The sequence below is a fragment of the Ctenopharyngodon idella genome, chromosome 20 (genome assembly GCF_019924925.1).
Source record: "Ctenopharyngodon idella isolate HZGC_01 chromosome 20, HZGC01, whole genome shotgun sequence".
Lineage (NCBI taxonomy): Eukaryota > Metazoa > Chordata > Actinopteri > Cypriniformes > Xenocyprididae > Ctenopharyngodon > Ctenopharyngodon idella.
Window position 1 is genome coordinate 23,570,637 of NC_067239.1, and position 20,454 is coordinate 23,591,090.

Here is a 20,454-nt window from a genome sequence, read left to right on the forward strand (position 1 = left end):
TAGAAACAGCCGTATCTGCTTGCTTCCAATTACTCACACATACACACCTCTCAAAATTTCTATAAAATTGTCTTTCATAATGTTCGGAAAGATTAAAGCGAATTACAAGGACATTCGCGGGCTTCATTGCGCAGGATATGCGCTGTGAGAAATGCACGCTTTTCTTGATGTCACGCTTGCAGTGTGTGGTCTCGCCCGCCGGTATTTTCATTACAAATACTCTACGAAAGCAGTGGTCTCAAACTCAATTCAATTCAACTCAACTCAAATCTTCAGTCCAATCAAATGCTCTCTAGAATCTGAAGTCCCGCCTCCTCCTACACTCTTACAGACGCTGAAGCCTCGGCTGAAATCGGTCATTTGCTCACACATTTACTAGTTTCTACACGGTGAATGGCACATAGTGCACTATATAGAGAATAGCGAACAATTCAGACAGTGTAAATATGCTTTCCTTTGACGCGAATAAAGTCCGTTTTCGCGTTAGTGGCACATGAACCGCCGCAACGCGAGCAGTCTGCTCCGGTCCAGAGACACGAGAGCACAGAGCGGATCATAAGCGCAAGTCGGCAAAGACCACAAAAGGTATGGACCCATTTGAATTCTGCACAGGATGCTGTATATAAGCGATATAAAGGACATTATGAGGAGAAACGGTTAGACATTAGAAGGAAACAGAGGTTTTACAGAGTCTAACGGCTCTGGCCGAGCTATAACATAAACGAAACGCTTTTGGTTATTTAAAAAAAGGGCCGGGGCTGTTCGATATATCGCCCTGTCTTCCTGTTTCAGTTGAAATTACGTCAACACATTGAATAATGCTGCGCGTTCCAACACTCTTCAGTGGGCCTTTAATGTTATACACAAAAAAATGTCATTATTCATCTTACCTTATTATCTAAGGTAATAGCACACACAAATCTGAATATAGAATGTACCTGAACATGTGTTATTGATGCTGACGGGGAGACTTGAGTTTGTTGGAGTGAATCCATTCAAACATGAGCAATTGTAACTTCCTTTTGTATTTATGCAGTTGGCATTTGGACCACATACAGATGAATTGAAAAGACATCCATCTATATCTGGAAAGGAAAAAACACTTTTAATATCTCAATATTTAACATCATTTTCTAATTTGAATTAAAAAAAAATAAATTAACAACATCTGGAAAACATGATAATACAAATAAATGAATCAGACCTATGCATGTGTTATTGCTATTAATTGTTTCATTCATTTACTCCAACGATTCTGGACCGATTCTGAGAATTTCAGAGCTTAGTTTGTAAACACAGATGAACGATAACGCTGCATGTGTTTTAGAAACAGCCGTATCTGCTTGCTTCCAAAAACTCACACATACACACCACTCAAAATTTCTATAAAACTGTCTTTCATAATGTTCGGAAAGATTGAAGCGAATTACAAGAACATTCGCGGGCTTCATTGCGCAGGATATGCGATGTGAGAAATGCACGCTTTTCTTGATGTCACGCTTGCAGTGTGCGGTCTCGCTCGCCGGTATTTTCATTACAAATACTCTACGAAAGCAGTGGTCTCAAACTCAATTCAATTCAACTCAACTCAAATCTTCAGTCCAATCAAATGCTCTCTAGAATCTGAAGTCCCGCCTCCTCCTACACTCTTACAGACGCTGAAGCCTCGGCTGAAATCGGTCATTTGCTCACACATTTACTAGTTTCTACATGGTGAATGGCACATAGTGCACTATATAGAGAATAGGGAACAATTCAGACAGTGTAAATATGCTTTCCTTTGACGCGAATGAAGTCCGTTTTCGCATTAGTGTCACATGAACCGCCGCAACGCGAGCAGTCTGCTCCGGTCCAGAGACACGAGAGCACAGAGCGGATCATAAGCGCGAGTCGGCAAAGACCACAAAAGGTATGGACTCATTTGAATTCTGCACAGAATGCTGTATATAAGCGATATAAAGGACATTACAAGGAGAAATGGTTAGAGATTAGAAGGAAACAGAGGTTTTACAGAGTCTAACGGCTCTGGCCAATAGACATAAACAAAACGGCTCTGTAACATAAACAAAATGCTATTGGCTATTTTAAAAAAGGGCCGGGGCTGTTCGATATATCGCCCTGTCTTCCTGTTTCAGTTGAAATTACGTCAACACATTGAATAATGCTGCGCGTTCCAACACTCCTCAGTGGGCCTTTAATGTTATACACAAAAAAATGTCATTATTCATCTTACCTTATTATCTAAGGTAATAACACACACAAATCTGAATATAGAATGTACCTGAACATGTGTTATTGATGCTGACGGGGAGACTTGAGTTTGTTGGAGTGAATCCATTCAAACATGAGCAATTGTAACTTCCTTTTGTATTTATGCAGTTGGCATTTGGGCCACATACAGATGAATTGAACAGACATTCATCTATATCTGGAAAGGAAAAAACACTTTTAATATCTCAATATTCAACATAATTTTCTAATTTGAATTAAAAAAAAAAAACTAACAACATCTGGAAAACATGATAATACAAATAAATGAATCAGACCTATGCATGTGTTATTGCTATTAATAGTTTCATTCATTTACTCCAACGATTCTGGACCGATTCTGAGAATTTCAGAGCTTAGTTTGTAAACACAGATGAACGATAACGCTGCATGTGTTTTAGAAACAGCCATATCCGCTTGCTTCCAATTACTCACACATACACACCACTCAAAATTTCTATAAAATTGTCTTTCATAATGTTCGGAAAGATTGAAGCGAATTACAAGGACATTCGCGGGCTTCATCGCGCAGGATATGCGCTGTGAGAAATGCACGCTTTTCTTGATGTCACGCTTGCAGTGTGCGGTCTCGCTCGCCGGTATTTTCATTACAAATACTCTACGAAGGCAGTGGTCTCAAACTCAATTCAATTCAACTCAACTCAAATCTTCAGTCCAATCAAATGCTCTCTAGAATCTGAAGTCCCGCCTCCTCCTACACTCTTACAGACGCTGAAGCCTCGGCTGAAATCGGTCATTTGCTCACACATTTACTAGTTTCTACACGGTGAATGGCACATAGTGCACTATATAGAGAATAGGGAACAATTCAGACAGTGTAAATATGCTTTCCTTTGACGCGAATGAAGTCCGTTTTCGCATTAGTGTCACATGAACCGCCGCAACGCGAGCAGTCTGCTCCGGTCCAGAGACACGAGAGCACAGAGCGGATCATAAGCGCGAGTCGGCAAAGACCACAAAAGGTATGGACTCATTTGAACTCTGCACAGAATGCTGTATATAAGCGATATAAAGGACATTACAAGGAGAAATGGTTAGAGATTAGAAGGAAACAGAGGTTTTACAGAGTCTAACGGCTCTGGCCGATAGACATAAACAAAACGGCTCTGTAACATAAACAAAATGCTATTGGCTATTTTAAAAAAGGGCCGGGGCTGTTCGATATATCGCCCTGTCTTCCTGTTTCAGTTTAAATTACGTCAACACATTGAATAATGCTGCGCGTTCCAACACTTTTCAGTGGACCTTTAATGTTATACACAAAAAAATGTCATTATTCATCTTACCTTATTATCTAAGGTAATAACACACACAAATCTGAATATAGAATGTACCTGAACATGTGTTATTGATGCTGACGGGGAGACTTGAGTTTGTTGGAGTGAATCCATTCAAACATGAGCAATTGTAACTTCCTTTTGTATTTATGCAGTTGGCATTTGGACCACATACAGATGAATTAAACAGACATTCATCTATATCTGGAAAGGAAAAAACACTTTTAATATCTCAATATTTAACATAATTTTCTAATTTGAATTAAAAAAAATTAACAACATCTGGAAAACATGATAATACAAATAAATGAATCAGACCTATGCATGTGTTATTGCTATTAATAGTTTCATTCATTTACTCCAACGATTCTGGACCGATTCTGAGAATTTCAGAGCTTAGTTTGTAAACACAGATGAACGATAACGCTGCGTGTGTTTTAGAAACAGCCGTATCTGCTTGCTTCCAATTACTCACACATACACACCTCTCAAAATTTCTATAAAATTGTCTTTCATAATGTTCGGAAAGATTAAAGCAAATTACAAGGACATTCGCGGGCTTCATTGCGCAGGATATGCGCTGTGAGAAATGCACGCTTTTCTTGATGTTACGCTTGCAGTGTGCGGTCTCGCTCGCCGGTATTTTCATTACAAATACTCTACGAAAGCAGTGGTCTCAAACTCAATTCAATTAAACTCAACTCAAATCTTCAGTCCAATCAAATGCTCTCTAGAATCTGAAGTCCCGCCTCCTCCTACACTCTTACAGACGCTGAAGCCTCGGCTGAAATCGGTCATTTGCTCACACATTTACTAGTTTCTACATGGTGAATGGCACATAGTGCACTATATAGAGAATAGGGAACAATTCAGACAGTGTAAATATGCTTTCCTTTGACGCGAATGAAGTCCGTTTTCGCATTAGTGTCACATGAACCGCCGCAACGCGAGCAGTCTGCTCCGGTCCAGAGACACGAGAGCACAGAGCGGATCATAAGCGCGAGTCGGAAAAGACCACAAAAGGTATGGACCCATTTGAATTCTGCACAGAATGCTGTATATAAGCGATATAAAGGACATTACAAGGAGAAATGGTTAGAGATTAGAAGGAAACAGAGGTTTTACAGAGTCTAACGGCTCTGGCCAATAGACATAAACAAAACGGCTCTGTAACATAAACAAAATGCTATTGGCTATTTTAAAAAAGGGCCGGGGCTGTTCGATATATCGCCCTGTCTTCCTGTTTCAGTTGAAATTACGTCAACACATTGAATAATGCTGCGCGTTCCAACACTCTTCAGTGGGCCTTTAATGTTATACACAAAAAAATATCATTATTCATCTTACCTTATTATCTAAGGTAATAACACACACAAATCTGAATATAGAATGTACCTGAACATGTGTTATTGATGCTGACGGGGAGACTTGAGTTTGTTGGAGTGAATCCATTCAAACATGAGCAATTGTAACTTCCTTTTGTATTTATGCAGTTGGCATTTGGGCCACATACAGATGAATTGAACAGACATTCATCTATATCTGGAAAGGAAAAAACACTTTTAATATCTCAATATTCAACATAATTTTCTAATTTGAATAAAAAAAAAAAAATTAACAACATCTGGAAAACATGATAATACAAATAAATGAATCAGACCTATGCATGTGTTATTGCTATTAATTGTTTCATTCATTTACTCCAACGATTCTGGACCGATTCTGAGAATTTCAGAGCTTAGTTTGTAAACACAGATGAACGATAACGCTGCATGTGTTTTAGAAACAGCCGTATCTGCTTGCTTCCAATTACTCACACATACACACCTCTCAAAATTTCTATAAAATTGTCTTTCATAATGTTCGGAAAGATTAAAGCGAATTACAAGGACATTCGCGGGCTTCATTGCGCAGGATATGCGCTGTGAGAAATGCACGCTTTTCTTGATGTCACGCTTGCAGTGTGTGGTCTCGCCCGCCGGTATTTTCATTACAAATACTCTACGAAAGCAGTGGTCTCAAACTCAATTCAATTCAACTCAACTCAAATCTTCAGTCCAATCAAATGCTCTCTAGAATCTGAAGTCCCGCCTCCTCCTACACTCTTACAGACGCTGAAGCCTCGGCTGAAATCGGTCATTTGCTCACACATTTACTAGTTTCTACACGGTGAATGGCACATAGTGCACTATATAGAGAATAGCGAACAATTCAGACAGTGTAAATATGCTTTCCTTTGACGCGAATAAAGTCCGTTTTCGCGTTAGTGGCACATGAACCGCCGCAACGCGAGCAGTCTGCTCCGGTCCAGAGACACGAGAGCACAGAGCGGATCATAAGCGCAAGTCGGCAAAGACCACAAAAGGTATGGACCCATTTGAATTCTGCACAGGATGCTGTATATAAGCGATATAAAGGACATTATGAGGAGAAACGGTTAGACATTAGAAGGAAACAGAGGTTTTACAGAGTCTAACGGCTCTGGCCGAGCTATAACATAAACGAAACGCTTTTGGTTATTTAAAAAAAGGGCCGGGGCTGTTCGATATATCGCCCTGTCTTCCTGTTTCAGTTGAAATTACGTCAACACATTGAATAATGCTGCGCGTTCCAACACTCTTCAGTGGGCCTTTAATGTTATACACAAAAAAATGTCATTATTCATCTTACCTTATTATCTAAGGTAATAGCACACACAAATCTGAATATAGAATGTACCTGAACATGTGTTATTGATGCTGACGGGGAGACTTGAGTTTGTTGGAGTGAATCCATTCAAACATGAGCAATTGTAACTTCCTTTTGTATTTATGCAGTTGGCATTTGGACCACATACAGATGAATTGAAAAGACATCCATCTATATCTGGAAAGGAAAAAACACTTTTAATATCTCAATATTTAACATCATTTTCTAATTTGAATTAAAAAAAAATAAATTAACAACATCTGGAAAACATGATAATACAAATAAATGAATCAGACCTATGCATGTGTTATTGCTATTAATTGTTTCATTCATTTACTCCAACGATTCTGGACCGATTCTGAGAATTTCAGAGCTTAGTTTGTAAACACAGATGAACGATAACGCTGCATGTGTTTTAGAAACAGCCGTATCTGCTTGCTTCCAAAAACTCACACATACACACCACTCAAAATTTCTATAAAATTGTCTTTCATAATGTTCGGAAAGATTGAAGCGAATTACAAGAACATTCGCGGGCTTCATTGCGCAGGATATGCGATGTGAGAAATGCACGCTTTTCTTGATGTCACGCTTGCAGTGTGCGGTCTCGCTCGCCGGTATTTTCATTACAAATACTCTACGAAAGCAGTGGTCTCAAACTCAATTCAATTCAACTCAACTCAAATCTTCAGTCCAATCAAATGCTCTCTAGAATCTGAAGTCCCGCCTCCTCCTACACTCTTACAGACGCTGAAGCCTCGGCTGAAATCGGTCATTTGCTCACACATTTACTAGTTTCTACATGGTGAATGGCACATAGTGCACTATATAGAGAATAGGGAACAATTCAGACAGTGTAAATATGCTTTCCTTTGACGCGAATGAAGTCCGTTTTCGCATTAGTGTCACATGAACCGCCGCAACGCGAGCAGTCTGCTCCGGTCCAGAGACACGAGAGCACAGAGCGGATCATAAGCGCGAGTCGGCAAAGACCACAAAAGGTATGGACTCATTTGAATTCTGCACAGAATGCTGTATATAAGCGATATAAAGGACATTACAAGGAGAAATGGTTAGAGATTAGAAGGAAACAGAGGTTTTACAGAGTCTAACGGCTCTGGCCAATAGACATAAACAAAACGGCTCTGTAACATAAACAAAATGCTATTGGCTATTTTAAAAAAGGGCCGGGGCTGTTCGATATATCGCCCTGTCTTCCTGTTTCAGTTGAAATTACGTCAACACATTGAATAATGCTGCGCGTTCCAACACTCCTCAGTGGGCCTTTAATGTTATACACAAAAAAATGTCATTATTCATCTTACCTTATTATCTAAGGTAATAACACACACAAATCTGAATATAGAATGTACCTGAACATGTGTTATTGATGCTGACGGGGAGACTTGAGTTTGTTGGAGTGAATCCATTCAAACATGAGCAATTGTAACTTCCTTTTGTATTTATGCAGTTGGCATTTGGGCCACATACAGATGAATTGAACAGACATTCATCTATATCTGGAAAGGAAAAAACACTTTTAATATCTCAATATTCAACATAATTTTCTAATTTGAATTAAAAAAAAAAAACTAACAACATCTGGAAAACATGATAATACAAATAAATGAATCAGACCTATGCATGTGTTATTGCTATTAATAGTTTCATTCATTTACTCCAACGATTCTGGACCGATTCTGAGAATTTCAGAGCTTAGTTTGTAAACACAGATGAACGATAACGCTGCATGTGTTTTAGAAACAGCCATATCCGCTTGCTTCCAATTACTCACACATACACACCACTCAAAATTTCTATAAAATTGTCTTTCATAATGTTCGGAAAGATTGAAGCGAATTACAAGGACATTCGCGGGCTTCATCGCGCAGGATATGCGCTGTGAGAAATGCACGCTTTTCTTGATGTCACGCTTGCAGTGTGCGGTCTCGCTCGCCGGTATTTTCATTACAAATACTCTACGAAGGCAGTGGTCTCAAACTCAATTCAATTCAACTCAACTCAAATCTTCAGTCCAATCAAATGCTCTCTAGAATCTGAAGTCCCGCCTCCTCCTACACTCTTACAGACGCTGAAGCCTCGGCTGAAATCGGTCATTTGCTCACACATTTACTAGTTTCTACACGGTGAATGGCACATAGTGCACTATATAGAGAATAGGGAACAATTCAGACAGTGTAAATATGCTTTCCTTTGACGCGAATGAAGTCCGTTTTCGCATTAGTGTCACATGAACCGCCGCAACGCGAGCAGTCTGCTCCGGTCCAGAGACACGAGAGCACAGAGCGGATCATAAGCGCGAGTCGGCAAAGACCACAAAAGGTATGGACTCATTTGAACTCTGCACAGAATGCTGTATATAAGCGATATAAAGGACATTACAAGGAGAAATGGTTAGAGATTAGAAGGAAACAGAGGTTTTACAGAGTCTAACGGCTCTGGCCGATAGACATAAACAAAACGGCTCTGTAACATAAACAAAATGCTATTGGCTATTTTAAAAAAGGGCCGGGGCTGTTCGATATATCGCCCTGTCTTCCTGTTTCAGTTTAAATTACGTCAACACATTGAATAATGCTGCGCGTTCCAACACTTTTCAGTGGACCTTTAATGTTATACACAAAAAAATGTCATTATTCATCTTACCTTATTATCTAAGGTAATAACACACACAAATCTGAATATAGAATGTACCTGAACATGTGTTATTGATGCTGATGGGGAGACTTGAGTTTGTTGGAGTGAATCCATTCAAACATGAGCAATTGTAACTTCCTTTTGTATTTATGCAGTTGGCATTTGGACCACATACAGATGAATTAAACAGACATTCATCTATATCTGGAAAGGAAAAAACACTTTTAATATCTCAATATTTAACATAATTTTCTAATTTGAATTAAAAAAAATTAACAACATCTGGAAAACATGATAATACAAATAAATGAATCAGACCTATGCATGTGTTATTGCTATTAATAGTTTCATTCATTTACTCCAACGATTCTGGACCGATTCTGAGAATTTCAGAGCTTAGTTTGTAAACACAGATGAACGATAACGCTGCGTGTGTTTTAGAAACAGCCGTATCTGCTTGCTTCCAATTACTCACACATACACATGTCACAAGTGAGGCTCCCGCACTTCCTCCCCCGCACCACCGGAGGGAGCCTTCACTGGAATACTGAGACTATCATTCAGACTACATTTCCCATAGGCCTTCATTCCTGGGACTGATTGCGCACACACCTGCATCACATCACACTCACACTATTTAAGCAGCACACACACACACACACACACTGCGAAGTCTTGATTTGCCCCGGTGATCATTTCTAAGCGTTTTCTGTGGATTGTTTATACTGTTGCCGATTGGACTGTTTATCTCCTGTGATTCTCTGCTGCCTGCCTTGATCCTTGCCTGGTTACTGGACTGTGATTGTTTGCTGCCTGCCCTGATCTCTGCCTGCTTCCTGATACCGTTTGTCTGCCGCCTGCCTCGACCATTGCCTGTCCCCGTTTACGTCTCTGCCTCTGCCCTTACCTGTGTATATACTATTCTTAATAAAAGCTGCAAATGGATCCCCATTCTGTTGACCCATCATTACAACACACCTCTCAAAATTTCTATAAAATTGTCTTTCATAATGTTCGGAAAGATTAAAGCAAATTACAAGGACATTCGCGGGCTTCATTGCGCAGGATATGCGCTGTGAGAAATGCACGCTTTTCTTGATGTTACGCTTGCAGTGTGCGGTCTCGCTCGCCGGTATTTTCATTACAAATACTCTACGAAAGCAGTGGTCTCAAACTCAATTCAATTAAACTCAACTCAAATCTTCAGTCCAATCAAATGCTCTCTAGAATCTGAAGTCCCGCCTCCTCCTACACTCTTACAGACGCTGAAGCCTCGGCTGAAATCAGTCATTTGCTCACACATTTACTAGTTTCTACACGGTGAATGGCACATAGTGCACTATATAGAGAATAGCGAACAATTCAGACAGTGTAAATATGCTTTCCTTTGACGCGAATAAAGTCCGTTTTCATGTTAGTGGCACATGAACCGCCGCAACGCGAGCAGTCTGCTCCGGTCCAGAGACACGAGAGCACAGAGCGGATCATAAGCGCGAGTCGGTAAAGACCACAAAAGGTATGGACCCATTTGAATTCTGCACAGAATGCTGTATATAAGCGATATAAAGGACATTATGAGGAGAAACGGTTAGAGATTAGAAGGAAACAGAGGTTTTACAGAGTCTAACGGCTCTGGCCGAGCTATAACATAAACGAAACGCTTTTGGTTATTTTAAAAAAGGGCCGGGGCTGTTCGATATATCGCCCTGTCTTCCTGTTTCAGTTGAAATTACGTCAACACATTGAATAATGCTGCGCGTTCCAACACTCTTCAGTGGGCCTTTAATGTTATACACAAAAAAATGTCATTATTCATCTTACCTTATTATCTAAGGTAATAACACACACAAATCTGAATATAGAATGTACCTGAACATGTGTTATTGATGCTGATGGGGAGACTTGAGTTTGTTGGAGTGAATCCATTCAAACATGAGCAATTGTAACTTCCTTTTGTATTTATGCAGTTGGCATTTGGGCCACATACAGATGAATTGAAAAGACATCCATCTATATCTAGAAAGGAAAAAACACTTTTAATATCTCAATATTTAACATCATTTTCTAATTTGAATTAAAAAATAAATAAATTAACAACATCTGGAAAACATGATAATACAAATAAATGAATCAGACCTATGCATGTGTTATTGCTATTAATAGTTTCATTCACTTACTCCAACGATTCTGGACCGATTCTGAGAATTTCAGAGCTTAGTTTGTAAACACAGATGAACGATAACGCTGCGTGTGTTTTAGAAACAGCCATATCCGCTTGCTTCCAAAAACTCACACATACACACCACTCAAAATTTCTATAAAATTGTCTTTCATAATGTTCAGAAAGATTTAAGCGAATTACAAGGACATTCGCGGGCTTCATTGCGCAGGATATGCGCTGTGAGAAATGCACGCTTTTATTGATGTCACGCTTGCAGTGTGCGGTCTCGCTCGCCGGTATTTTCATTACAAATACTCTACGAAAGCAGAGGTCTCAAACTCAATTCAATTCAACTCAACTCAAATCTTCAGTCCAATCAAATGCTCTCTAGAATCTGAAGTCCCGCCTCCTCCTACACTCTTACAGACGCTGAAGCCTCGGCTGAAATCGGTCATTTGCTCACACATTTACTAGTTTCTACATGGTGAATGGCACATAGTGCACTATATAGAGAACAGGGAACGATTCAGACAGTGTAAATATGCTTTCCTTTGACGCGAATGAAGTCCGTTTTCACATTAGTGGCACATGAACCGCCGCAACGCGAGCAGTCTGCTCCGGTCCAGAGACACGAGAGCACAGAGCGGATCATAAGCGCGAGTCGGCAAAGACCACAAAAGGTATGGACTCATTTGAATTCTGCACAGAATGCTGTATATAAGCGATATAAAGGACATTATGAGGAGAAACGGTTAGAGATTAGAAGGAAACAGAGGTTTTACAGAGTCTAACGGCTCTGGCCGAGCTATAACATAAACGAAACGCTTTTGGTTATTTAAAAAAAGGGCCGGGGCTGTTCGATATATCGCCCTGTCTTCCTGTTTCAGTTGAAATTACGTCAACACATTGAATAATGCTGCGCGTTCCAACACTCTTCAGTGGGCCTTTAATGTTATACACAAAAAAATGTCATTATTCATCTTACCTTATTATCTAAGGTAATAACACACACAAATCTGAATATAGAATGTACCTGAACATGTGTTATTGATGCTGACGGGGAGACTTGAGTTTGTTGGAGTGAATCCATTCAAACATGAGCAATTGTAACTTCCTTTTGTATTTATGCAGTTGGCATTTGGACCACATACAGATGGACTGAACAGACATTCATCTATATCTGGAAAGGAAAAAACATCTTTAATATCTCAATATTTAACATAATTTTCTAATTTGAATTTTTTTTAACAACATCTAGAAAACATGATAATACAAATAAATGAATCAGACCTATGCATGTGTTATTGCTATTAATAGTTTCATTCATTTACTCCAACGATTCTGGACCGATTCTGAGAATTTCAGAGCTTAGTTTGTAAACACAGATGAACGATAACGCTGCGTGTGTTTTAGAAACAGCCATATCCGCTTGCTTCCAAAAACTCACACATACACACCACTCAAAATTTCTATAAAATTGTCTTTCATAATGTTCAGAAAGATTTAAGCGAATTACAAGGACATTCGCGGGCTTCATTGCGCAGGATATGCGATGTGAGAAATGCACGCTTTTATTGATGTCACGCTTGCAGTGTGCGGTCTCGCTCGCCGGTATTTTCATTACAAATACTCTACGAAAGCAGTGGTCTCAAACTCAATTCAATTCAACTCAACTCAAATCTTCAGTCCAATCAAATGCTCTCTAGAATCTGAAGTCCCGCCTCCTCCTACACTCTTACAGACGCTGAAGCCTCGGCTGAAATCGGTCATTTGCTCACACATTTACTAGTTTCTACATGGTGAATGGCACATAGTGCACTATATAGAGAACAGGGAACGATTCAGACAGTGTAAATATGCTTTCCTTTGACGCGAATGAAGTCCGTTTTCACATTAGTGGCACATGAACCGCCGCAACGCGAGCAGTCTGCTCCGGTCCAGAGACACGAGAGCACAGAGCGGATCATAAGCGCGAGTCGGCAAAGACCACAAAAGGTATGGACTCATTTGAATTCTGCACAGAATGCTGTATATAAGCGATATAAAGGACATTATGAGGAGAAACGGTTAGAGATTAGAAGGAAACAGAGGTTTTACAGAGTCTAACGGCTCTGGCCGAGCTATAACATAAACTAAACGCTTTTGGTTATTTAAAAAAAGGGCCGGGGCTGTTCGATATATCGCCCTGTCTTCCTGTTTCAGTTGAAATTACGTCAACACATTGAATAATGCTGCGCGTTACAACACTCTTCAGTGGGCCTTTAATGTTATACACAAAAAAATGTCATTATTCATCTTACCTTATTATCTAAGGTAATAACACACACAAATCTGAATATAGAATGTACCTGAACATGTGTTATTGATGCTGACGGGGAGACTTGAGTTTGTTGGAGTGAATCCATTCAAACATGAGCAATTGTAACTTCCTTTTGTATTTATGCAGTTGGCATTTGGACCACATACAGATGGACTGAACAGACATTCATCTATATCTGGAAAGGAAAAAACATCTTTAATATCTCAATATTTAACATAATTTTCTAATTTGAATTTTTTTTAACAACATCTAGAAAACATGATAATACAAATAAATGAATCAGACCTATGCATGTGTTATTGCTATTAATAGTTTCATTCATTTACTCCAACGATTCTGGACCGATTCTGAGAATTTCAGAGCTTAGTTTGTAAACACAGATGAACGATAACGCTGCGTGTGTTTTAGAAACAGCCGTATCTGCTTGCTTCCAAAAACTCACACATACACACCTCTCAAAATTTCTACAAAATTGTCTTTCATAATGTTCGGAAAGGCTGAAGTATTTAAAATTCTTAACATACAATTGTTTTGTTTTCATTCATTTTAATTTGTAATATTTTAAAAAGTACTTTTCTGTACTGCTACAGTGAGGATACAGAAATGGCAGACTCTGTGCTTCTCACTCAGGGCGGTATCTATGCTAATAGGGAAGATCGTCACTGGTTGTGGGTGGGGCTTCTCCCTACGATGATGTCATCGTATGGGAGAATCTGAATCTGCTCATTTGAAGAGACTGCTTCTGATTTATGTGAATTATAAAAAAAGGAGTGAGTGGATTTTTACCATTATAGGCTGGTTGTTTACACACACTGCGGACACATATCAGTGTTCAAACACCTTATAAAAATGAATTTTGCATAAATCTTCCCCTTTAAATCTTGTAAAATCTTTATAAAGACACTGACAAATCAGCCTTAAAACACTTATGCCCGGTTTCACATACAAGGCTTAAACTAAAATGCATGTTTACGCTGTCTTAAAGGGTTAGTTCACCCAAAAATGAAAATAATGTAATTTATTACTCACACTTCAATACTTCAATATTAATATTATAAAGTGACGAGAATATTTTTGGAGCCCAAAAAACGCTGATTCGACACGCTGATTCGTAACGCTCTGAAGCTTCCTGAAGCAGTGTTTTAAAATCGGCCATCACTATATAAGTCGTTATTTTATTTTTTATTTTTTTGTGCACAAAAATATTCTCGTCCCTTTATAATGTTAATATTGAACCACTGTACTCACATGAACTGATTAAAATGTTTTAGTACATTTATGGATCTTGAGAGAGGAAATGTCATTGCTGGCTATGGAGGCCTCACTGAGCCATCAGAATTCAACAAAAATATCTTAATTTGCGTTCCGAAGATTAACAAAGGTCTTACGGGTGTGGAACGGCATGAGGGTGAGTAATAAATTACATTATTTTCATTTTTGGGTGAACTAACCCTTTAACTGAAAGCAACTTGCCATTGCCAGTGCCATTGTTTTGTCTCAAGACGCACATGTTTTCTTCCAAGGCCCGTTTACAAAAGCTACTTAAATGTCCCACCTTAACTAATGCCTATTCCTGGCTTAATCTAAGCCCTGTCTGTGAAACTAGGCCTTAATGTTATACACAGAAAATCCCAATATTCATTTTACCTTATTTTAAGGTAATAACACACACAAATCTGAATATAGAATGTACCTGAACATGTGTTATTGATGCTGACGGGGAGACTTGAGTTTGTTGGAGTGAATCCATTCAAACATGAGCAATTGTAACTTCCTTCTGTATTTGTGCAGTTGGCATTTGGACCACATGCAGATGAACTGAACAGACATTCATTTGTATCTGGAAAGGAAAAAACACTTTTAATATCTCAATATTTAACATAATTTTCTAATTTTATTATTTTTTATTATTATTTATTTATTGATTTATTTATTTATTTATTAACAACATCTGGAAAACATGATAATACAAATAAATTAAACTAAACACAGATGAACGATAACACTGCATGTGTTTTAGAAACAGCCGTATCCGCTTGCTTCCAAATACTCACACATACACACCACTCAAAATTTCTATAAAATTGTCTTTCATAATGTTCAGAAAGATTTAAGCGAATTACAAGGACATTCGCAGGCTTCATTGCGCAGGATATGCGCTGTGAGAAATGTGCGCTTTTCTTGATGTCACGCTTGCAGTGTGCGGTCTCGCTCGCCGGTATTTTCCTTACAAATACTCTACGAAGGCATTATGTATGTCGTTTGGAATGCAGTGGGCTTATTTATTAAAAATATGAAACTCACTGACAGAAGGCTGCTTTCAGTTTCAAATGCTCACGTGCGCTTTGTGAAGAGTGCTCGTGCATGCAGCTGTGTGCGACTCCGTGTAAGAGGTTAAATGTACTTGCATCTCAAAATGGTTTTATGACGCGAAATAAATGTAAAGACAGTCAGTTATTTCTTAGGGTAATAAACAGACATGACAAACCACATCTTACATTTCAAGAGAGATCTGTGCATTAGTGTGAATGCAGCTTATTAGATCTCCCGCTCCCGAGTGGATTTTTACCATTATAGGCTGGTTGTTTACACACACTGCGGACACATATCAGTGTTCAAACACCTTATAAAAGTGAATTTTGCATAAATCTTCCCCTTTAAATCTTGTAAAATCTTTATAAAGACACTGACAAATCAGCCTTAAAACACTTATGCCCGGTTTCACATACAAGGCTTAAACTAAAATGCATGTTTGAGCTGTCTTAACTGAAAGCAACTTGCAATAACATATCTTAAAATACAGTATGTCAGTGCCATTGTTTTGTCTCAAGATGCACACCAGTAATCTTTTTGTTTGTTTGTTTGTTTGTTTGTTTTCTTCCAAGGCCCGTTTACAAAAGCTACTTAAACATCCCACCTTAACTAAGGCCTACTCCTGGCTTAACCTAAGCCCTGTCTGTGAAACTAGGCCTTAATGTTATACACAAAAAATCTCATTATTCATCTTACCTTATTATCTAAGGGAATAACACACACAAATCTGAATATAGAATGTACCTGTACATGTGTTATTGATGCTGACGGGGAGACTTGAGTTTGTTGAAGTGAATCCACTCGAACATGAGCAAATGTAACTCCCTGTTTCATTTGTGCAGGTGGCATTTGGACCACATACGGATGAATTGAACAGACATTCATTCATAACTGGAAATGGAAAAACACTTTTAAAAAATCATTTTCTAATAAAAAAAAGTTTTAACAACATCTGAAAAACATGATAATGAATCACATGCATGTTATTAGGACACTGTATTTGAGTAGAGGACAAACTGTGACTCAGACCTGCACTTCTTTTTTTGATATGATGCACTGGCTCATCTCTGTAGCTAAACTGGAATGACGTAAAAAGAAAAATGTTTTCATTGCAGACTTTCAACAAAGTTTCTCATGTTTTCTCACAGTGAAAGAATGTTACCAAATTCCAAAAGTAGGATATTGCCTTACTTATTGCATGTTATGACATTAACCAGGGTCAGGGACATTAACCAGGGTTAGGGTCAGTGTTGCATACTGTATATCTTATTGTAATAAAATTCTTTAAAAAAATATCTTCTATTGGATATCATTTTAAAAAGACAGGAATGTTCATCATCTGGTTTCATATTTTATGATTTTTATTAGGGATGCATCGGGCCCGATACTGCGCTTGTGTTGAGCGCAAACCGCTTTCTCACAGACATCGCCAAAAAGTTTGTAGTTCGGTCGGATATGTTAATAGCAAATAAAGTAAAATGATGCACCTTTTTTTTAAACGAGAGAGAGAGAGGTGGGGGGTAGGGGTGAAGGGGTGAAGGGGTGGGGGGATTGCTGATCACTCATTCAGCACACAGGCGTCACTGGATTAAAACTAAATCCTATATGTAGCCTATAAGCCTAAGTGAAAACATGAACTGTGATTAAACATATGTATAATGTGGTTCCCTACATTATTACAGTAAAATGTCACGTGATTACCAGTGCTGGGTAGTAGCCTAACTGAATTACGTAATAAGATTAAAAATATTTAGTATGCCTATACCTACATGTAATTAGATTATATTACATTTTAAAATGCTCAAAATCAGATTACGGTTACTTTTTTATGGATTACATAATTACATATTGTTCATACAATAGCAGTAAATTATTCATAATTTATTGATTCTCCTTAATTCTTATTTTCACTCTTTTAAATGTTCCTTGTTTAAAAAATCCTTGTGTCACTGTTTAGCTTTGCCTGTGTTTACCTATAGAATGTCCATGTAATTCTCAAGTAAATAAATTTGCGATACTTTTAAAGACAAGCACCTGTCGTTTACAACATGTATGAGAGGAATCATTTCATTATTAATGTATATAGCCTAATACATTACCTAAAATGAGTCATCTAGATTACGTTACTAGCTACAGTTTTTGTCATGTAATTTGTAATCTAGTAACAGAATACAGTGGTGCACTGGTGATTACTGTGCCGCTGCACTGGAGCCTAGATGAAATATAAGAGCAATGAATAGTGAACAGAACAGAACAATAACAGGAGCTCGTACACATTTTAACAGGCATAATTAAGAATGAAAATAACTGAAGGAAACCTCTATTAGGTAAACAAATTAAGCCAACTAATATGATTCATATTCTTTTGGTTTCTCTACCCAATAAGCTATTTTAAAAAAAACATCGGAAATACCTGAAAGTGTCGATATCAAACTCAGTCTGGAAAAAGTGGTATCGGTGCATCCCTAATTTTTATTGTTGATAAAATTTATAAAACAACATTTCCCTACCTGTGAATCCATACTCATTTCTGAAAAATCAAGAGTTTCCACAACGCACCCATGGTTCAGCAGGATAGCAATGCTGATTCCTAATAGGTATTTTAACATTTTCCCTGAAACAGAAATTATACATTTTCTTAAATTTGGCATGAAATGGATGTTGCGACTGTATTTTCTTCCCTATTGTGACATATATCAGAGTGAAACAGCTTCTCGAACAAGTAAAAATAGTAGGGATCGTTAGATTGCTGTCCTGCCATTTCTCCCTCCATAGAAGTACGAAGAGATGTGGTTGGAAAAAAACAACTTCAAAATGGTGCAGACTACTGTACAGCCTGTAGGTGACAGACTTGAGCAGCCGTAATGGCATGAGAAATAAATACTAGTTTCGACTTGAAAAATACAATTAAACTGATAATAATAGGCTATGCTGAATTAGGCTATCTACTTTTTTTTTTTTACAAGATAATGTCTTTTTAATTCTTCTAGCTTTACAGATTATTATTATTATTTTTTCATGTTTTGGAGACTGGTTAGAATAGTATAAACTTAGAATAAACAAGTATAAATTTAGATGTTACACAAAACATATAACTTAAGCTAATTTAGCTGGGCTTATTTATTTTAATACTGGTGGCCTTTTACCACCCTCTTCACCTCGTATGATTTTTAAACAAAACAAACTACAAAATGTGTTGCTCCATCAATGTTCAATAAAGAAAAGATAGGCTACACATTTTTGTTGATTAAATGGACTGGTGCTTTAGCCTAACTGTGGATTCTTTTGATTGTTATGCCAACTAAAAATGCAATAAAACATAATATCAAATGTCTTATTAAATCGACTATGCTTAAAATATACTGCAGGATTTTAAACAAAAGAATGTGGTTTATTGTACCTTCACTGGCCATGTTTACACTCAAGGTAAATCACAATCACTCCAGAATATTTCTTCAGAACGTGGATTTTATTTTATTCATCTAGACATCCTGGATTTTTCTGTAAAAAAGAAAAAAACTGTCATATATGACATATCAGAGGCTAATAACGTCATTTTACAAAACAGGTGATGTGATCATGAACGTGAATAACTGCTGTAAAAAATGTTTCAAAAAGTTACTTAAGTAAAAGCATCATCAAGATAAAGGTCATTGTATATAGAAGTGGTCAAATCTTTTTATGAATAAAACAAGACAGCAGACTTATATATATATATATTAAAGAAACAGCATTCTTACCTAACAATGACACTGATGTGATGCCCTAAACTAAAGCAATCTGTCTGAAGATCTGAGTTTTTGTTTCCTTTGTGAAATGACGCACCTACACAACATTCCTCATTACAGTTTTTATCCAATGGTTTCCATGCATTTCTCAGCGATGACTGCCTCTTTTCAAAGCTCATCAAAATAATAAAAAATAGCTAAAATTAGAGTAAGTAGTGTTAGAGATGAACTCTTTACACTGTGTTCCAAATTATTATGTAAGTGACATATCAGTAGGAAGTCAGTACAATGAACATTCAGATTTTAGTTTTTCAAAGAAAGTGTTTTTTTTATTTCTCATATCTTTTTAGATAACTAGTATCAAAGATTTGTGAGTGATTTAGAGCACAGAAGAACTCTTATTAAGGCTTATGTAGGCTTATTACAGTTTTTCTCGATTGCTTAAAGACTATAACCAGGCTTTTGAACTAAAATTTCAAAATCATAACGCCATTTATCAAAAAGCACACCCATTTCCCTAAACTATAAACACTATTCCCCTTTTTGACACATGAATCAGATTTGTTGAACTGTCACTGCAAAACTCTACACACAAATTCTTTCATTTCTCATTGCCTACACCATGTTGTCATTTAGAAAGCACTAGCATTCAATATTGTTCACTCAAGTCAGCATAGCTTGAGCTCAATTAGCACACAGTTACCCATGTGGAAACACTAAGAGTCAAAATTTATCACACACCAATCAGAACCTTCAATAGAGAGATAAAAGAGTCAGTTCATTCAGTTTTGGAACAATGGATCCAGAGAGACATGACTGAAAAGGTCGAGGACACCAGAGAGGAGGAGGAGGAGAATGAGCAAGAGCGGTAAAGAGTGGAGGAAGAGGTGAGGGAAGAGGAGGAGGACGAGGATGAGGATAAGAATGAGGTGCAAGGAGACAAGGAGTCTCAGATGAAATTCGTGCCACTAGTTGACCATGTCCTTGTCCATGGTATGACTATGAGGGAGGCTGGGCAAT

The 20,454-nt window shown here is 37.9% G+C and overlaps 1 protein-coding gene across 50 annotated transcripts in view; it reads right to left on the minus strand.

Annotated features, from left to right (window-relative positions):
• LOC127502040 (adhesion G protein-coupled receptor F5-like) overlaps nucleotides 1–19,209 on the minus strand; it is a 38,484-nt gene extending 19,275 nt beyond the window's left edge. For 13 of the 50 annotated variants that reach the window (XM_051874524.1, XM_051874512.1, XM_051874490.1 and 10 more), the window contains exons 1-14: nucleotides 18,217–18,477; nucleotides 16,736–16,784; nucleotides 16,451–16,597; nucleotides 15,087–15,233; nucleotides 13,422–13,568; nucleotides 12,107–12,253; nucleotides 10,782–10,928; nucleotides 8,970–9,116; nucleotides 7,628–7,774; nucleotides 6,285–6,431; nucleotides 4,962–5,108; nucleotides 3,624–3,770; nucleotides 2,282–2,428; nucleotides 939–1,085 (exon numbers count right to left, since the gene is read on the minus strand). In XM_051874524.1, coding sequence (XP_051730484.1) covers nucleotides 939–1,085; nucleotides 2,282–2,428; nucleotides 3,624–3,770; nucleotides 4,962–5,108; nucleotides 6,285–6,431; nucleotides 7,628–7,774; nucleotides 8,970–9,116; nucleotides 10,782–10,928; nucleotides 12,107–12,253; nucleotides 13,422–13,568; nucleotides 15,087–15,233; nucleotides 16,451–16,597; nucleotides 16,736–16,784; nucleotides 18,217–18,357 — 1,954 coding nt within the window. In that variant the 5' untranslated portion in view covers nucleotides 18,358–18,477. Of the gene's footprint in view, nucleotides 1–938; nucleotides 1,086–2,281; nucleotides 2,429–3,623; nucleotides 3,771–4,961; nucleotides 5,109–6,284; nucleotides 6,432–7,627; nucleotides 7,775–8,969; nucleotides 9,117–10,781; nucleotides 10,929–12,106; nucleotides 12,254–13,421; nucleotides 13,569–15,086; nucleotides 15,234–16,450; nucleotides 16,598–16,735; nucleotides 16,785–18,216; nucleotides 18,478–19,106 lie in introns of those variants that run through there. The other 37 variants (XM_051874534.1, XM_051874523.1, XM_051874508.1 and 34 more) reach the window with 32 other exon arrangements.
• Nucleotides 19,210–20,454: the final 1,245 nt, after the last annotated feature.